The sequence below is a fragment of the Erythrolamprus reginae genome, chromosome 13 (genome assembly GCF_031021105.1).
Source record: "Erythrolamprus reginae isolate rEryReg1 chromosome 13, rEryReg1.hap1, whole genome shotgun sequence".
In the NCBI taxonomy this organism is placed as follows: Eukaryota; Metazoa; Chordata; class Lepidosauria; order Squamata; family Dipsadidae; genus Erythrolamprus; species Erythrolamprus reginae.
Genome location: NC_091962.1, coordinates 9,388,452 through 9,405,781, shown reverse-complemented (window position 1 = coordinate 9,405,781; position 17,330 = coordinate 9,388,452). Strand labels below are relative to the sequence as shown.

Sequence of the window (17,330 nt, the reverse complement as noted above, 5' to 3'; positions counted from 1 at the left end):
CAAACATACCATGCATAAATTGTATAAGCCCGGAGGAGATGTCTCAGTTCCCCCATGCCTGACGACAAAGGTGGGTTTTAAGGAGCTTATGAAAGGCAGGGAGAGTAGGGGCAGTTCTAATCTCTGGGGGGAGTTGGTTCCAGAGAGTCAGGGCCGCCACAGAGAAGGCTCTTCCCCTGGGGCCCGCCAACCGACATTGTTTAGTTGACGGGACCCGGAGAAGGCCCACTCTGTGGGACCTAATCGGTCGCTGGGATTCGTGCGGCAGAAGGCGGTCTCGGAGATATTCTGGTCCAGTGCCATGAAGGGCTTTAAAGGTCATAACCAACACTTTGAATTGTGACCGGAAACTGATCGGCAACCAATGCAAACTGCGGAGTGTTGGTGAAACATGGGCATACCTAGGTAAGCCCATGACTGCTCTGCTTTGAACTCACAAAGGGAGATTTGAGGTTCCTTGGTTCAGCGGGGAGTCAATCGTTTTGAAGAGAGGGAAAAAGAAATCTGAGAGAAGAAATTGATTTGCAAACAGGCGGCTCTCGGACTACCAATCATTCATTTAGCGATCATTTGGAACGACAAGGGGACCGAAAAGGTGATTTACAACCGGTCCCCGCACTTCCGACGAGTATCTGCACGGTCACAGGATCAAAAATTAGGTACTTGACAACCGGCCTGTATCTAGAAAGATTGGACATGTGGGATTCCCAACTGGGACTACTCGGCTCCGACAAATACACAGGAAAAGCCGGATTCATTTAGTGGCCACGCGACTCAAGTAACAACCGTGGCAAAAATGGCCACCATCTGACATCTTCAAGAGCTCTCCATGGTCCTGAAGGGTCTTGAACAGCCTGAAATACTGTATAAAACCCATCTGGAACACCTTTTATTCTCCAATATATTCTGGTATATCAAGTAGATTTTATCATATACATCAATCAAGATAAGTTTGCATAGTAAATTTACTTTCTGGGATCCTTGGTGTTCTCTCAAGACCCCAGAATTTCCACCCTGAACTAGATATATTCTTGTCTCTGGATCAACTCAAATATCCTAACCAAGGTTAAATTCAACCAAGTTGAAGCCATGATATGTTGGTGCCACTACACCCTTTAACAGAACTTCTTTAGTCTGTTGTCACCAAGGAAATAGCTTTTGGCTATAAAGGCTGAATAAATGGGCTGAGTCCCATTGGGTTTGGGTGGCACAGAAGTCAAATTAATTGAATTAAAATTAAATTAAATAGCTATAGCATTTAGACTTATATACAGTGTTCCCTCGATTTTCGCGGGGGATGCGTTCCGAGACCGCACGCGAAAGTCGAATTTCCGCAAAGTAGAGATGCGGAAGTAAATACACTATTTTTGGCTATGAACAGTGTCACAAGCCTTCCCTTAACACTTTAAACCCCTAAATTGCAATTTCCCATTCCCTTAGAAACCATTTAGATTATTACTCACCATGTTTATTTATTAAAGTTTATTTTTTAAAAAATTATTAAAGGCAGACGAAATTTTGTCGATGACACATGACGTCATCGGGCAGGAAAAACTGTGGTATAGGAAAAAACCCCGCGAAGTATTTTTTAATTAATATTTTTGAAAAACCGTGGTATAGACTTTTTGCAAAGTCCGAACCCACGAAAATCGAGGGAACACTGTCCTTTATAGCCCTCCCTAAGCGGTTTACAGAATCAGCATGTCGCCCGCAACAATCTGGGTCCTCATTTGACCCACCTTGGAAGGACCGAAGACTGAGTCAACCTGGAGCCTGATGAGATTCGATCTGCCAAATTGCTGGTGTGAATGAGTGTGTGAGTGTGTTTATATCTGTGTGTGATCAGTAAGAAAAAAAGAAAGAAAGATACCTGATTGAAACAACCCTTGATCTTAGATACATGATATTGCTTCAGTAAGCTGACTTAGGACCCTAAAAATAGACATCCAAATTTATTAAGATATTTGCACGCCTCTGAGATTGTTTCCCAAAAGCGACAGGATGCTGTAACAATAAATGATGGATAAACCGTGCTTGCGGCTCTCCAAAATATCATTTCACCCGCATCCTTCTTTCTCAAGCACATACTGCTCAAGTTTTTTTTTAAAGGTTTATTTAAATTTATTAGCGCTTGTGGTTTTATTGGCAGTAGAATATGTACGATTTGCAAAAAACGAGAGAGAGGGAGAGAGCATTGACTTTCTGTCAAGTTTGAGAAATGAATTATTAATTCAATATCTGAGTATAAAAAAAAATAGAACAGGATATTTGCACTTGGAGCGATGCAGAGAGAAGCTAATTTTCTATTCTGCTTCAAATCGGTGAGGTGATCGGGATTTTTAATAAGTCTTAACCCCGCTGTTATGTGTCCAGTTAACAAATTAAGCAATGTTGTCAAAGCAACAACATTCTGCGTTTGGTCTTCATTATTTTATCGACCTTGTACTGAATCATTTAGTATGTTTTCCAAATACATCTATAATAATAATAATAATAATAATAATAATAATAGTAATAATAATAATAATAATAATAATAATAATAATAATAATAATAATAATTTATTAGATTTGTATGCCGCCCCTCTCCGAAGACTCGGGGCGGCTCACAACAATAATAAAAAACAATAGAACAATGGAACAAATCTAATATTAAAAGAGAAAAGACATATAAACCCACCATCGTTTAAAACCATACAACACATACATACCAAACATAAAATATAAAAGCCTGGGGGAGGTGTCTCAGTTCCCCCATGCCTGGCAATATAGGTGGGTCTTGAGTAATTTGCGAAAGACAAGGAGGGTGGGGGCCATTCTAATCTCTGGGGGCAGTTGATTCCAGAGGGCCGGGGCCGCCACAGAGAAGGCTCTTCCTCTGGGGCCCGCCAAACGACATTGTTTAGTCGACGGGACCCGGAGAAGGCCAACTCTGTGGGAGTAAGTAATCTCATTTATAGCAAAATAAGCATTAAAAAAAGAAGACGTAGAATGACAGTTTTAAGAAAATTATACAAATGAATATTGTTTTTTTATGGGGCATTTGGTTACGGTAAAATAGAAGGGAGGAAAGAAATTGAATGAAGAACTAAAAATTTATAAAAGGCGAACAAGCAAACTTGGCTTACAATTAAAAGGCCTGAGAAAGAGTAACTATTCTGGTAAATTAAGCTAATAGCGGTCAATTTGAGGGAAAAACAGTGAAATTAATTGGTGGATATTCAGAAGACAAAATTATATATATTTAGAAGCACAATAACTTGAAATAAATAGTGGGGATTTAGAGCTAACAGGACAGGAAGGCGGTCCAGGTATGAATTCTTTTTAAGAAAGCAAAACTTTGACTAAAGTTTTGACCAAGCCGACTTAATATTTTAATGGATGATTCAAGATATGTTGATGGACCTGGATGGGGTCATTAAAAAGGCAAAGGTAAGCGGTAAAATGAGCACATTCCCATAAATAGCCCCTTCGCTGTTACTCTTTGTAGACCTTGAGAAACTGAAGCTGCCAACAGATGAGAAAAAGAAAACACCCCTCAACTTTGGTAACCTGAACTTGCGTGGACTTCAACTCCCAGAATTCGCCTCTTTGCTCTTTGCCTCCTCCTCCTCCTCCTTGTCTATCTTCTCCTCCTCCTTCTCTTCCATCTTTCCCTTCTTTATCTTCTCCTCTCTTCCTTGTCTATCTTCTCTTCAACTCCTCCTCTTCTTCCATCTCCTCCTTGTCTATCTTCTCCTCCTTCTCCGTCTTCTCCTTGTTTCTCCTCCTCCTGCTCCTAATCTATTTTCTCTCTTCCTCCTCGGTCTTCTCCTTGTCTATCATCTCCTCCTCCTAGTCTTTCTCCTTCTTCTTCTCCATCTCCTCTTCCTTCTCCTTCTTGTTTCTCCTCCTTGTCTATCTTCTCTTCTACTCCTTCTCTTCCATCTTTCCCTTCTTTATCTTCTCCTCTCTTCCTTGTCTATCTTCTCTTCTACTACTCCTCTTCCTCCATCTCCTCCTTCTCCATCTTCTCCTTGTTTCTCCTCCTCCTCCTCCTCCTAATCTATTTTCTCTCTTCCTCCTCCATCTTCTCCTTGTCTATAATCTCCTCCTTCTAGTCTTTCTCCTTCTTCTTCTCCATTTCCTCTTCTTTCTCCTTCTTGTCCCTCTTCTCTTCTCCTCCTTCTCCTCCTCTATCTTCTCCTTGTCTATCTTTTCCTCCTCCTCATCTGTCTCCTCCTCCACCACCTTCTCCTTGTTTCCTCTCCTCCTTGTCTATCTTCTCTTCTCCTTCTTCCCCTTTTCATTTCCTCCTCCTCATCTCTCTCCTCCTCCTGCTTCACCTCCTCCACCTTCTCCTTGTTCCTCCTCTTCCTCGTCTATCTTCTCTTCTACTCCTTCTCTTTTCTCCTTTTCCTCCTCCTCCTCATTTCTCTCCTTCACCTCCTTCTCCTCCTCCAACTTCTCCTTGTTTCTCCTCTTCATCGTCTATCTTATCTTCTCTTCTCCTCCTTCTCCTTCTCCTCATCTCTCTCCTTCTCCTCCTTCACCTTCTCCTTGTTTCTCCTCTTCCTCGGCTATCTTCTCTTCTCCTCCTTCTCCTCCTCCTCATCTCTCTCCTCCTCCTCCTTCACCTTCTCCTTGTTTCTCCTCTTCCTCGTCTATCTTATCTTCTCTTCTCCTCCTTCTCCTCCTCCTTCTCCTCCTCCTCATCTCTCTCCTTCTCTTCCTTTATCTTCTCCTTGTTTCTCTTCTTCCTCGTCTATCTTCTCTTCTCTTCTCCTTCTCCTCCTTTTCCTCCTCCTCATCTCTTTCCTTCTCCTCCTTCACCTTCTCCTTGTTTCTCCTCTTCCTCATCTATCTTCTCTTCTCCTCCTCCTCCTCATCTCTTTCCTTCTCCTCCTTCACCTTCTCCTTGTTTCTCCTCTTCCTCATCTATCTTCTCTTCTCCTCCTCCTCCTCATCTCTTTCCTTCTCCTCCTTCACCTTCTCCTTGTTTCTCCTCTTCCTCGTCTATCTTCTCTTCTCTTCTCCTCCTTCTCCTCCTCATCTCTTTCCTTCTCCTCCTTCACCTTCTCCTTGTTTCTCCTCTTCCTCGTCTATCTTCTCTTCTCTTCTCCTCCTTCACCTCCTCCTCATCTCTTTCCTTCTCCTCCTTCACCTTCTCCTTTTCTCCTCTTCCTCATCTATCTTCTCTTCTCCTCCTCCTCCTCATCTCTTTCCTTCTCCTCCTTCACCTTCTCCTTGTTTCTCCTCTTCCTCGTCTATCTTCTCTTCTCTTCTCCTCCTTCTCCTCCTCATCTCTTTCCTTCTCCTCCTTCACCTTCTCCTTGTTTCTCCTCTTCCTCGTCTATCTTCTCTTCTCCTCCTCCTCCTCATCTCTTTCCTTCTCCTCCTTCACCTTCTCCTTGTTTCTCCTCTTCCTCATCTATCTTCTCTTCTCCTCCTCCTCCTCATCTCTTTCCTTCTCCTCCTTCACCTTCTCCTTGTTTCTCCTCTTCCTCGTCTATCTTCTCTTCTCTTCTCCTCCTTCACCTCCTCCTCATCTCTTTCCTTCTCCTCCTTCACCTTCTCCTTGTTTCTCCTCTTCCTCATCTATCTTCTCTTCTCCTCCTCCTCCTCATCTCTTTCCTTCTCCTCCTTCACCTTCTCCTTGTTTCTCCTCTTCCTCGTCTATCTTCTCTTCTCTTCTCCTCCTTCTCCTCCTCATCTCTTTCCTTCTCCTCCTTCACCTTCTCCTTGTTTCTCCTCTTCCTCGTCTATCTTCTCTTCTCTTCTCCTCCTTCCCCTTTTCATTTCCTCCTCCTCATCTCTCCTCCTCCTCCTCCTCGTTTCTCCTCCTCGTCTATCTTCTCTTCTCCTCCTTCTCCTTCTTCCCCTTTTCATTTCCTCCTCATCTGTCTCCTCCTCCTTCTATCTTCTATCTTCTCTTCTCCTCCTCCTTTTTCTCCTTCTCCTTATTTCTCTCCTCCTCCTTCACCACCATCTCCGTGTTCCTCCTCTTCCTCCTCCTCATCTATCTCCTCTCCTCCTCCTCCTCCATTCCTCCTCTTCCTCTACCTCTACCATCACCACCTCCTCCTCCTCCCCTCCCTCCTCCTCCTCCTCCATGAATCCCCAGGCTTCCCTGAAGCACTTTTAGTGCTCCTTGCCAATGGATTTTACCAGGAGGCTCCGGAGCTTTTACATAATACACGAGCATCTCCCTACGCCTGCCCGACTCTCAGTCATCGTCCCCCTCCCCTCCTCTTTTGCAAAAAGTGGGTCTCCCTGTTCCACACAATGCTTCTCGTCAGAGTTCCCGACATCTGCATTCGGATCCGAGCATCCTCAAGAGACACATAACACAGGCGCCGCACACTTCTCCTCGACACAAGCGGGATTTTTTAGCTCCCCAGAAATGAATTCTCCAGATTAAGGAACCCGGTTTCCAAATAATACAACTAATAGTAATTTTAGAAAAACCACCCATCCCTCTGTTTCGTATGGACACCACGGATTTAATTTCAGGCGCATCACTTTGCATCAGGGCAAAATTTCTGCACGCTTCTCTCTCTCTCTCTCCTCCACTAATGCGCCCCAATGCACACAAATTCACTCACGACTCAACGGATGAATATAACAAAAAGAAAACAGGCAGCCCCTTGAAGCCGTGACAGATAAGGAAATTTCCCCTCCTTTTAACCCCACCAATTCCAGCACATCCATCCAAGTATTTATTATCTATCTATCTATCTCATATATCTCTCTCTCCTCAATCTATCTATCTATCTATCTATCTATCTATCTATCTATCTATCTATCTATCTATCATCTCTATTTATGCTATCTATCCATCCATCCATCCATCCGTCCATCCATCCATCTATTTATCCCATCTCTCTCTCTCTCTCTCTCTCATCAATCAATCTATATCTATCTATGCTATCTATGCTATCTATCTATCTATCTATCTATCTATCTATCTATTTATCTATCTATCTATCCATCCATCCATCCCATCTCTCTCTCTCATTAATCTATTATCTCTATGCTATCTATCTATCTATCTATCTATCTATCTATCTATCTATCTATCTATCTATCTCATATCTCTCTCTCATCAATCTATCTATCATTTCTATCTATGCTATCTATCTATCTATCCATCTATCCATCCATCCGTCCATCCGTCCATCTATTTATCCCATCTTTCTCTCTCTCATCAATCAATCTATCATATCTATCTATGCTATCTATCTATCTATCTATCTATCTATCCCATCTCTCTCTCATCAATCAATCAATCAATCAATCAATCAATCAATCTATCTATCATCTCTATCTATGCTATCTATCTATCTATCATCTCTATCTATCTATCTATCTATCTATCTATCATCTCTATCTATGCTATCTATCTATCTATCTATCTATCTATCTATGCTATCTATGCTATCTATCTATCTATCTATCTATCTATCTATCTATCTATCTATCTATCTATCTATCTATCTAAAACCAAGCTATATCAAAGAAGTATTTTAGGAAAAGGGGATTAAGGGGGGAAAAAACCACGCACACATACAGAAAGACCCCCCCCCAAATATCTGTGAACAGAGGGGAACGGAAACGGCCCTTCTCTCTCTTGTCAAACAGGCGTGCAAATGACACACTCAGCTCTCACACAATACTCCAATTCCTCCCAGCTTTTCCCCCTACGCCCCCGGGCAATCAATCTCTCTTGAGCCATAGATGCCCAAGTTTATGCCACTCTTTCTCCGCTGTGATGTTGTTGTTATTATTATTATTATTGTTATTATTATTATTATTCCTTTTCCTCGGTTCTCTTTCCTTTCTCTTCCTCCCCACCCACCGCCCCCTGCCGCCCCGGTGCCTGGATGCCTACAGGTGCAATGCGCCCTGCCGGCTTGGCCGTAAATAATCCGTGGCTCGCAATTAAATTTATAGCGTGCAAATCAAACCGCCATCCCCCCCCCCTCCACCCGTCCGTCCCCGGCTTGCTATCCGTGCTTTTATCCTTTGCAAAAAAAATAAAATAAAATAAAAGGCTTCGATGTGCTGGGCTCACCTCGGGGGTCCTCTTTGCACAACTGGGAGGAAATCACCACCTTTTATTTTTATTTTTATTATTATTATTATTATTTGCAAAGGGGAAATCCGTTAGCCAAGCGGGAAGCATCCGGCTGGAGTCCCCTTTTACATCCTCCACATTTCATCCTTCACCAATTCTTGCATTTTTTTCCCCTCCCTCCCTCCTTCCTTCCTTCCTCCTCCTCCTCCTCCTCCTCCCCGTACCTTACTCATAGTGCCTGCAGTTGGATAATCTCAGGAGATACTCCAAGGAAGATCCTGTATCCCTTCCTCTCTCTCTCTCTCTCTGCTGAATTTTCATTCACGGGCACAGCATCTGCTCACATTCCCAGCACACTGAAACACTTAGCCGCACTCAAAGGTACCCGGTACTTTGATTGACAGGGCCGGGCAGCCAATGAGAAGAAGCCAGGGGTTTTCTACAGCTCCTTTTGCAAAGTGGAGCATAGCCAGCTTGGTGGTAGTAAATAAATGTGTCTCCTTGTTTTCCCCCAATCTTTCCTCTCTCTTTTTTTTTTTAAATGTGGAAAAAGAGAGGTGAGATTGCACATTTCAAGCAATTATCTCTGACACTCGGAAACCCAGAACGTACAGTACAAGTGCCTTCCGTCCCCTGTCCTATTGCTCTCCTATATCTCCTATACCTTTCCTCTATTCCTATATCTCTTCTTCTATTCTTTCATTGATATGTTCTATTCCTATATCTTCTTTTCTATTATTTCTTAGATATATTTTACTATGAGTATCTCCTCTATAACCTTCGTCATGTATTTTACTATGTGTATATTGATATATACCCACTAAAACCCTCATTGTGTATTGGACAAAATAAATAAATAAAATTAAAAAAATAAAACGTTACAGCTGAGCCGTAGCTGACGGGCTACTGTGCTAAAATGTGTTTAAAACAAACAGATCTCATGCACTTTGGATGTGTCCCGAAGTAAGGAAATATTGGAGAAAACTTCATAATTGGCTACAGGAAATAGCAGCAATTAATATTGAATTCACCCCGGTATTATTCTTATTATAAAGAAAACTTACTCAGGAAACACAAAATATCTGCAGCTACATATTGTGACAGCAGCAAGAATTATCTATGCACAAAAACGGAATGATCCAAAAAATACCAGAGGATAGAGAAATAATTAAGAAAGTATATGATTGTGCAGAAATGGATCGGCTAATTATGGCAATAAATGATTAAAAAAAAGACTCGGTCTATTATAATATAATAATAATAATAAATAATAATAATTTATTAGATTTGTATGCCGCCCCTCTCCAAAGACTCGGAGCAGCTCACAACAATAATAAAATACGGTAAGCAGTGGTACAAATCTAATATTAGTAAAACTGAAGTTAAAAATCCCTTAATATTTAAAAAAACAACAATCAATACTACACAATCATACCATTCTCAAGGGCTATAATGAGCAAAAGGGGAGGGAGAATCAGTCCCCCCATGCCTGGTCTTTAACATCTTGTGGAAGACGGGGAGGGTGGGGGCAATTCAAATCTCCAGGGGAATTGATTCCAGAGGGCCGGGGCCGCCACAGAGAAGGCTCTTCCCCTGGGTCCCGCCAGACAGCATTGTTTAGTCGACGGGACCCGGAAAAGGCCAATTCTGTGGGACCTATATCTGGGCATTGTGGTACAAATGGATAGGAAAAAGGGAAACTGACTTAATAAAAATCTGTATGATATTATAATATATGTATAGATATATAATCTTAAGAGAATACGGATAAGAAGGAAATAATTGGATGTCAACTTACTTGAAAAATAGCTGGATTTGTCCTGATGTTTGTTTAAAATGTTGTGTTTGTGGGGTTTTTTAATGTATAAAATTCAATAAAAATTATTTCTTTTGAAAAACGGATCTCATTCTGATTTCACAGGGAGAGCTAATTCTAGTTTGGTCAGTTTAAATTGTTGGGGTTTGGGGGCTTTCCTCTTAGCCCCCCAAGTGCAGCTAAGACACCAGGCCTTGGAAGTCGCCGCGGCAAAAAAATAGGAAAGTGGGGATTTAAGGGACGAGGTAGTAGCCAACATAATAATAATAATAATAATAATAATAATAACAACAACAACAGAGTTGGAAGGGACCTTGGAGGTCTTCTAGTCCAACCCCCTGCTTAGGCAGGAAACCCTGCACTGCTTCAAACAGATGGTTATCCAACATTCACAACTTCTGGTGGCAAGCTGTTCCACTGGTTGATTGTTCTAACTGTCAGGAAATTTCTCCTTAGCTCTAAGTTACTTCTCTCCTTGTTTAGTTTCTACCCATTGCTTCTTGTTCTAGCTGATTTATAGAAAAGGGGCATAAATATTGTGTGTTTGGCTACGACAGTGGGCAGTTTCCAGTGGGTGGACTTCAACTCCCAGAATCCCCTAGCCAGCCTCCTTTGAGATGGGTGGACTTCAACTCCCAGAATCCCCCAGCTCAGGGATGTGGTGGCAGTCATTGTTGTGTTTCGCCAACGACCTGTGGAGTAAGTACGGTAAGTAATTTTTCAGTAAGTGAGTAATGTTTTTTCAACACCATCATAACTTTGGTCCCTAAACGAATGGTTCTAAATCAAAGAGATATTGCTGGGGAATTCTGGGTGTTGAACTCCACACTTGAGGAGATGGTGAGTTCTAGTCCCGCCTTAGGCATGAAAGCCAGCTGGGTGACTGGCCAGTCCATTCTCTCTGCCCAACCCACCTCGCAAGGTTGTCGTTATGGGGAAAACAGGAGGAGGGAAGGTGTGTTGGATATATTTGCCACCTTGAGTTATTTGGAAAAATAAACAAACGTGAGTCCAGCCAGGGCAGAGGGTTAGACTAGAAGACCTCCAAGATTCTTTCTTTCTCTCTTCTTTCTTTCTTCTTTTTTCTTCCTTCCTTCCTGCCTTGTCTTCTTTGTCCCTCCCTCCCTCCTCCCTTCTTTTCTCTCTGTCCTTCCTTCCTTCCTTCCTTCCTTCCTTCCTTCTTGTCTCCCTTTTTCTTCCCTTCCTCCTACCTTCTTTTCTCTACCTCTCCTTCCTTCCTTCCCTTCCTCCTTCCCTCCCTTTTTCCTCTCTTCCCCCCCTCCCTTCTCTCTTTTCTCTCTGTCCTTCCTTCCTTCCTTCCTGTCTCCCTTTTCTTCCCTTCTTCCTCCCTTCTTTCCTTCCTTTCTTCTTGTCTCCTTTTTTCCTCCCTCCCTCCTTTCTTTGCTCCCTCTCCTTCCTTCCTTCCCTCCCTCCTTCCCTCCCTTTTTGCTCTCTTCCTCCCTCCCTCCCTTCCTTTCTTCCTGCCTTTTTTCCTCCGTCTCCTCCCATCTTTGCTCCCTCTCCTTCCTCCCTCCCTTTCCTTTCTTCTTCCGTTTCCTTCCTTCCTTCCCTCCTTGTCTCCTTTTTTCCTCCCTCCCTCCTCCTTTCTTTGCTCCCTCTCCTTCCTTCCTTCCCTCCTTCCTTGTCTCCCTTTTTCTTCTCTTCCTCCTCCCTTCTTTCCTCTCCCTCCCTTCCTCCCTTCCTGTCTTTTTTCCTCCCTCTCTCCTCCCTTCTATGATCCCTCTCTTTCCTTCCTTCCTTCCTTCCTGTCTCCTTTTTTCCTCCCTCCCTCCTTCTTTCTTTCCTCCCTCTCCTCCCTCCCTACCACCCTCCATCTGTTTGTTTGTTTTTAAATTAAATCAAACAAGGCTGTTTTACAAGGCGGCTCCTGTCCTCTTTTGTAGCCGGGGTGCGCCTAAAACTCCCCTTCTCCGAGTCCATTTAAACCTGATTAAAACCGCGTGCTTTCTCCTCTGTTTCCACCCTCCCCGCTCAATTTTTCCCATCATGTTTAATTTAAAACTCGAAGAGCAGAAGATAAAAAATTCATGTGGCACAGCCGGGAGGAGAGAGAAACAGGGAGCAGGTTGAGTGATGGGAAAACTCTCGACTCTCTTCGCTGTTTCCCCTAAAAAAAAAAACCCACGTAATTTGGGACCCAAACAGGACATCATTAATCAAAGTGGAAAGATCAACTTCGGTTTCGTCAAAAAATACACAATAGGACTTCGGGCCAAAGCAAAGCCAATAGCGCTGAGCCATTTATATTCTATTTCCCCCTGCCTCTCTCTCTCTCTCTCTCTCTCTCTTTGGAAACAAACCGCAATGTGGAAACTGCCTTTGGTTATCGGTTTATTAATTCTTAGCTTGTTTGAATCTTCTTTTTTTCCACCCCTCGGCTGAAATAACCCGGCTTATTCCGTTTGTCATTTTACAGGGAAGATTTTTGAAGGGGGGGGAGAGGCGGTTTTGAACTGAAGCTCAGCTGATTTGACAAGATGCTTCCAGCTTTTGTCAACAAGCCACGATTAAGACAAATCCTGGATCCAGCCTTGCGGGAGGGGGGGAAGAGATTGTAACTGCAGTTGTGCTAAATCCGGGCAAAGATTCTTTCTTTCTTTCTTTCTTTCTTTCTTTTTTTCTTTCTTTCTTTCTTTCTTTCTTTCTCTTTCCTTCCTTCATTTCTCTCTCTCTTTTTCTTTCCTTCTTTTTTTCTTTCCTTCCTTTCTCTCCCTCTTTCTTTCTTTCTCTTTCCTTCTTTTTCCTCTTCCCTTTCTCTTTCGTTTCTTTCTTTGCTTCCTTCATTTTTCTTTCTTTTTCTTTCTTTCCTTCCTTCCTTCCTTCCTTTCTCTTTCCTTCTTTTTCCTCTTCCCTTTCTCTCTTTTCTTTGCTTCCTTCATTTCTCTTTCTTTCTCTTTCTTTCCTTCCTTCCTTTTTCCTCCTCCACTTCTCTTTCCTTCTTTCCTTCTTTCTTTCTTTCCTTCCTTCCTTTCTTTCTCTTTCCTTCCCCAAGTATGCCCATGTTACACCAACACTCCGCAGTCTGCATTGGTTGCCGATCAGTTTCTGGTCACAATTCAAAGTGTTAGTCATGACCTATAAAGCCCTTCATGACATCGGACCAGAGTATCTCCAATACCGCCTTCAGCCGCACAAATCCCAGTGACTGTTTAGGTCCCACAGAGTTGGTCTTCTCCAGGTCCCATCGACTAAACAATGTCATTTGGCGGGACCCAGGGGAAGAGCCTTCTCTGTGGCGGCCCCGACCCTTTGGAACCAGCTCCCCCCGGAGATTAGGACTGCCCCCACCCTCCTTGCCTTTCGTAAACTTCTTAAACCCCACCTCTGCCGCCAGGCATGGGGGAACTGAGACACTTCACCAGAAGAGCCCTTCACTCCTCCACTCAAAACAGAATACCCTACGAGGCTAGACTTTCAATCCTGGGCCTAGAAAGCCTAGAACTAAGACGCCTTAAACAAGATCTAATATTGCCCACAAGATCATATGCTGCAACGTCCTGCCTGTCGGCGACTACTTCAGCTTCAACCACAACAACACAAGAGCACCCAACAGATTTAAACTTAATATTAACCGCTCCAAACTTGACTTCAGTAACCGAGTTGTCGAAGCGTGGAACTCATTACCGGACTCCATAGTGTCATCCCCAAACCCCCAACACTTTACCCTTATATTATCTACGGTTGACCTTTCCAGATTCCTAAGAGGTCAGTAAGGGGCGAGTACAAGTGCACTAGAGTGCCTTCCGTCCCCTGTCCTATTCTTCTCCTATATCTTTCTTCCATTCCTATATCTCTTCTTCTATTCTTTCATTGATATGTTCTATTTCTATATCTTCTTTTCTATTCTTTCTTAGATATATTTTACTATGAGTATCTCCTCTATAACCTTCATCATCATCTACGAAAACAAATATATATATATGAGGACCCGGATTGTGGGGGCAATAGCCTAGCTCTGTTAAAAAAGTGCTATTGCTAACATGTTGTAAGCCGCCATGAGTCTAAGGAGAAGGGCGGCATAAAAATCGAATGAATGAATAAATGAATGAATGAATGAATGAATATATATATAATATATATATATATTTTTAAAAAATTGACATATGTGTATGTATGTATGTATGTATGTATGTATGTATGTATATATATATATTTGTTTTCGTAGATTTTCACGGGTATATGTATGTAGATTGTTCTGAGTTCGGGTTTTGCCCCGTGTAATATTTTGAGTGTCTATGTGACGTGTCCATATTTACAACAGCACGAAGCTTAAAACTTCAGCCTGATGATGGTGAATGTGATTTCACCGAAACGTCGCATAGACACTCAAAATATTACAAGGGGCAAAACCCGAACTCAGAACAATCTACATACACACACACACACACACACACACACATATACATCCACTAAAACTCTCATTGTGTATTGGACAAAATAAATAAATAAATAAATTTCCCCTGGCCCTATACAGTTTATGCATGGTATGTCTTGTGTGTATGTTTCTTTTTAAATAAGGGGTTTTTAATGTCTTTTAATTATTAGATTTGTTATATATTGTACTATTATTGTTGTGAGCCATCCCGAGTCTTCGGAGAGGGGTGGCATACAAATCTAATTAATAATAATAATAATAATAATAATAATAATAATAATAATAATAATAATAATGTGGCCGGAAACGTTGTAAAATGGGACTTCACAAAGATTTTCACCAACCCACATAAATTTGGGGCTGGCTTGTGGTCGTAACTCGAGTCCTGGTTCTAGTCCAGATCCGTCAAACGACTCGATCCAGCTGTGGATTGTGAGTTTTGACATTCGCCCGTCAGGAGCCAAACGTGTTTAACTTCATTCCAGGAGGTTTGCAAGAACCATTATTGCCAGTCTAGGTCCGGCGAAGCCCCATGAGTCCCTGCTGGTGACCCTAGGAAGCCATGGGGGATCCCCGGGAGTTGCAAGACGGTCTCCCCAAATTTCGCTGCTTGTCTTTGGGCTAAAAGGGAGGCTGGCCCCAGAACCGAAGTGGGGCACTGGCCACCGGACGAAGCTACGAAAATGTTGCTTCAGGCATCCAGGTGAGAGGTAAGTCAGTGCAAATAAAAACACTAGATGTCAACTTTTCTCTGTTTTAGTGTGTGTGTGTAAGAGACAGAAACCGGGGAGAAAGAGAGAGGGAGAGAGAAGAGATAGATAGAAATGGAGAGAAGAGATAGAGAAAGAGAGAGCGAGAGCAAAGAGTGATATAAATAGAGAGAGAGTAGATAAAGAGAGAGAAGGGATAAGATAGATAGATAGATAGATAGATAGATAGATAGATAGATAGATAGATGATAGGTAGGTAGATAGATAGATAGATAGATAGATAGATAGATAGATATATGATAGGTAGGTAGTTAGGTAGTTAGGTAGGTAGATAGATAGGTAGGTAGATAGACAATAGGTAGATAGATAGATAGACAGACAGACAGACAGAGATGGGTGGGTAGGTAGGTAGATGATAGGTAGGTAGGTAGATAGGTAGGTAGATGATAGGTAGATAGATAGATAGATAGATATAGGTAGAAGAAATAGAGATAGAGAAAGAGAGAGAGACAGAGCAGAGAGTAATATGAATAGAAAGAGTATATATATATATTCTCTATAGAGAGAAAAGAAAGATAAAGAGAAGTGAATATATAAATAGAGAGATAGATAAATAGAGAGAAGAGAGATGAATATATATAGGAGAGAGAGAGATGAGAGAGAGAGAAGATAGATATAAATAGAAGAGATAAGTATATATAAATAGAAAGATTGATAAAGAATATATATATATAAAATCACCCACACACATATATGTATATATATATCACACACGCACGCACACACACATATACAGAGAGAAAAAGAGAATAGATAGATAGATAAGAGGAAGATGAACAGAAAGAAGAGAGAGAAGAGATAGATGTAAATAGAAGAGATAGTGAACAGATATATATAGAGAGAGTAGATAAATATATGGAGAGGATAGCTAGCTAGATAGGTAGATAGGTAGGTAGGTAGGTAGATAGATAGATTAGATTAGATTAGATTAGATTAGATAATAGATAGATAGATAGATAGATAGCATAGATAGATTAGATTAGATTACATTACATTAGATAGATAGATAGATAGATAGATAGATAGATAGATAGCATAGATAGATAGATAGATAGATAGATAGCATAGATAGATTAGATTAGATTAGATTGATTAATAGATAGATAGATAGATAGATAGATAGATTAGATTACATTAGATAGATAGATAGATAGATAGATAGATAGATAGATTAGATTACATTACATTAGATAGATAGATAGATAGATAGATAGATAGATAGATAGATAGATTAGATTAGATTAGATTACATTAGATAGATAGATAGATAGATAGATAGATAGATAGATAGATAGATAGATAGATAGATTAGATTACATTACATTAGATAGATAGATAGATAGATAGATAGATTAGATTAGATTACATTACATTAGATAGATAGATAGATAGATAGATAGATAGATAGATAGATAGATAGATAGATAGATTAGATTAGATTAGATTACATTAGATAGATAGATAGATAGATAGATAGATAGATAGATAGATTAGATTAGATTAGATTACATTAGATAGATAGATAGATAGATAGATAGATAGATAGATAGATAGATAGATAGATAGATTAGATTAGATTGATTAATAGATAGATAGATAGATAGATAGATAGATAGATAGATTAGATTACATTACATTACATTAGATAGATAGATAGATAGATAGATAGATAGATTAGATTAGATTAGATTACATTAGATAGATAGATAGATAGATAGATAGATAGATAGATAGATAGATAGATTAGATTAGATTACATTACATTAGATAGATAGATAGATAGATAGATAGATAGATTAGATTAGATTGATTAATAGATAGATAGATAGATAGATAGATAGATAGATAGATTAGATTAGATTAGATTACATTAGATAGATAGATAGATAGATAGATAGATAGATAGATAGATAGATTAGATTAGATTGATTAATAGATAGATAGATAGATAGATAGATAGATTAGATTAGATTGATTAATAGATAGATAGATAGATAGATAGATAGATAGATAGATAGATAGATAGATTAGATTAGATTGATTAATAGATAGATAGATAGATAGATAGATAGATAGATAGATAGATAGATAGATAGATATGAAGAAACAGAAAATCCTTTAATTTTCATGCCATTTGGTTGATTTGATTAAAAATAAGTGAACTACCGCCTGCAATCTGTGGAAGGAAGCTTGGCATCCGTGTCATTGGGTTCGGACGACCTCCATCCCTCCTTCTTGCCTCTCCTGCTGGGTTCCTCTCCCTTCCCTTCTCTCCCTGCCAACCTTCAGCCAC

The 17,330-nt window shown here is 40.8% G+C and overlaps 1 protein-coding gene across 4 annotated transcripts in view; it reads right to left on the bottom strand.

Moving 5' to 3' along the window:
* Positions 1-17,330, bottom strand: part of PCP4L1 (Purkinje cell protein 4 like 1) — a 59,533-nt gene that overhangs the window by 27,173 nt on the left and 15,030 nt on the right. The window contains exon 1 of one of the 4 annotated variants that reach the window (XM_070766151.1): positions 8,280-8,356. The exons of the other annotated variants lie outside the window; for them this stretch is intronic. Coding sequence (XP_070622252.1) covers positions 8,280-8,288 — 9 coding nt within the window. The 5' untranslated portion in view covers positions 8,289-8,356. Of the gene's footprint in view, positions 1-8,279; positions 8,357-17,330 lie in introns of those variants that run through there. 4 annotated transcript variants of the gene reach the window in all.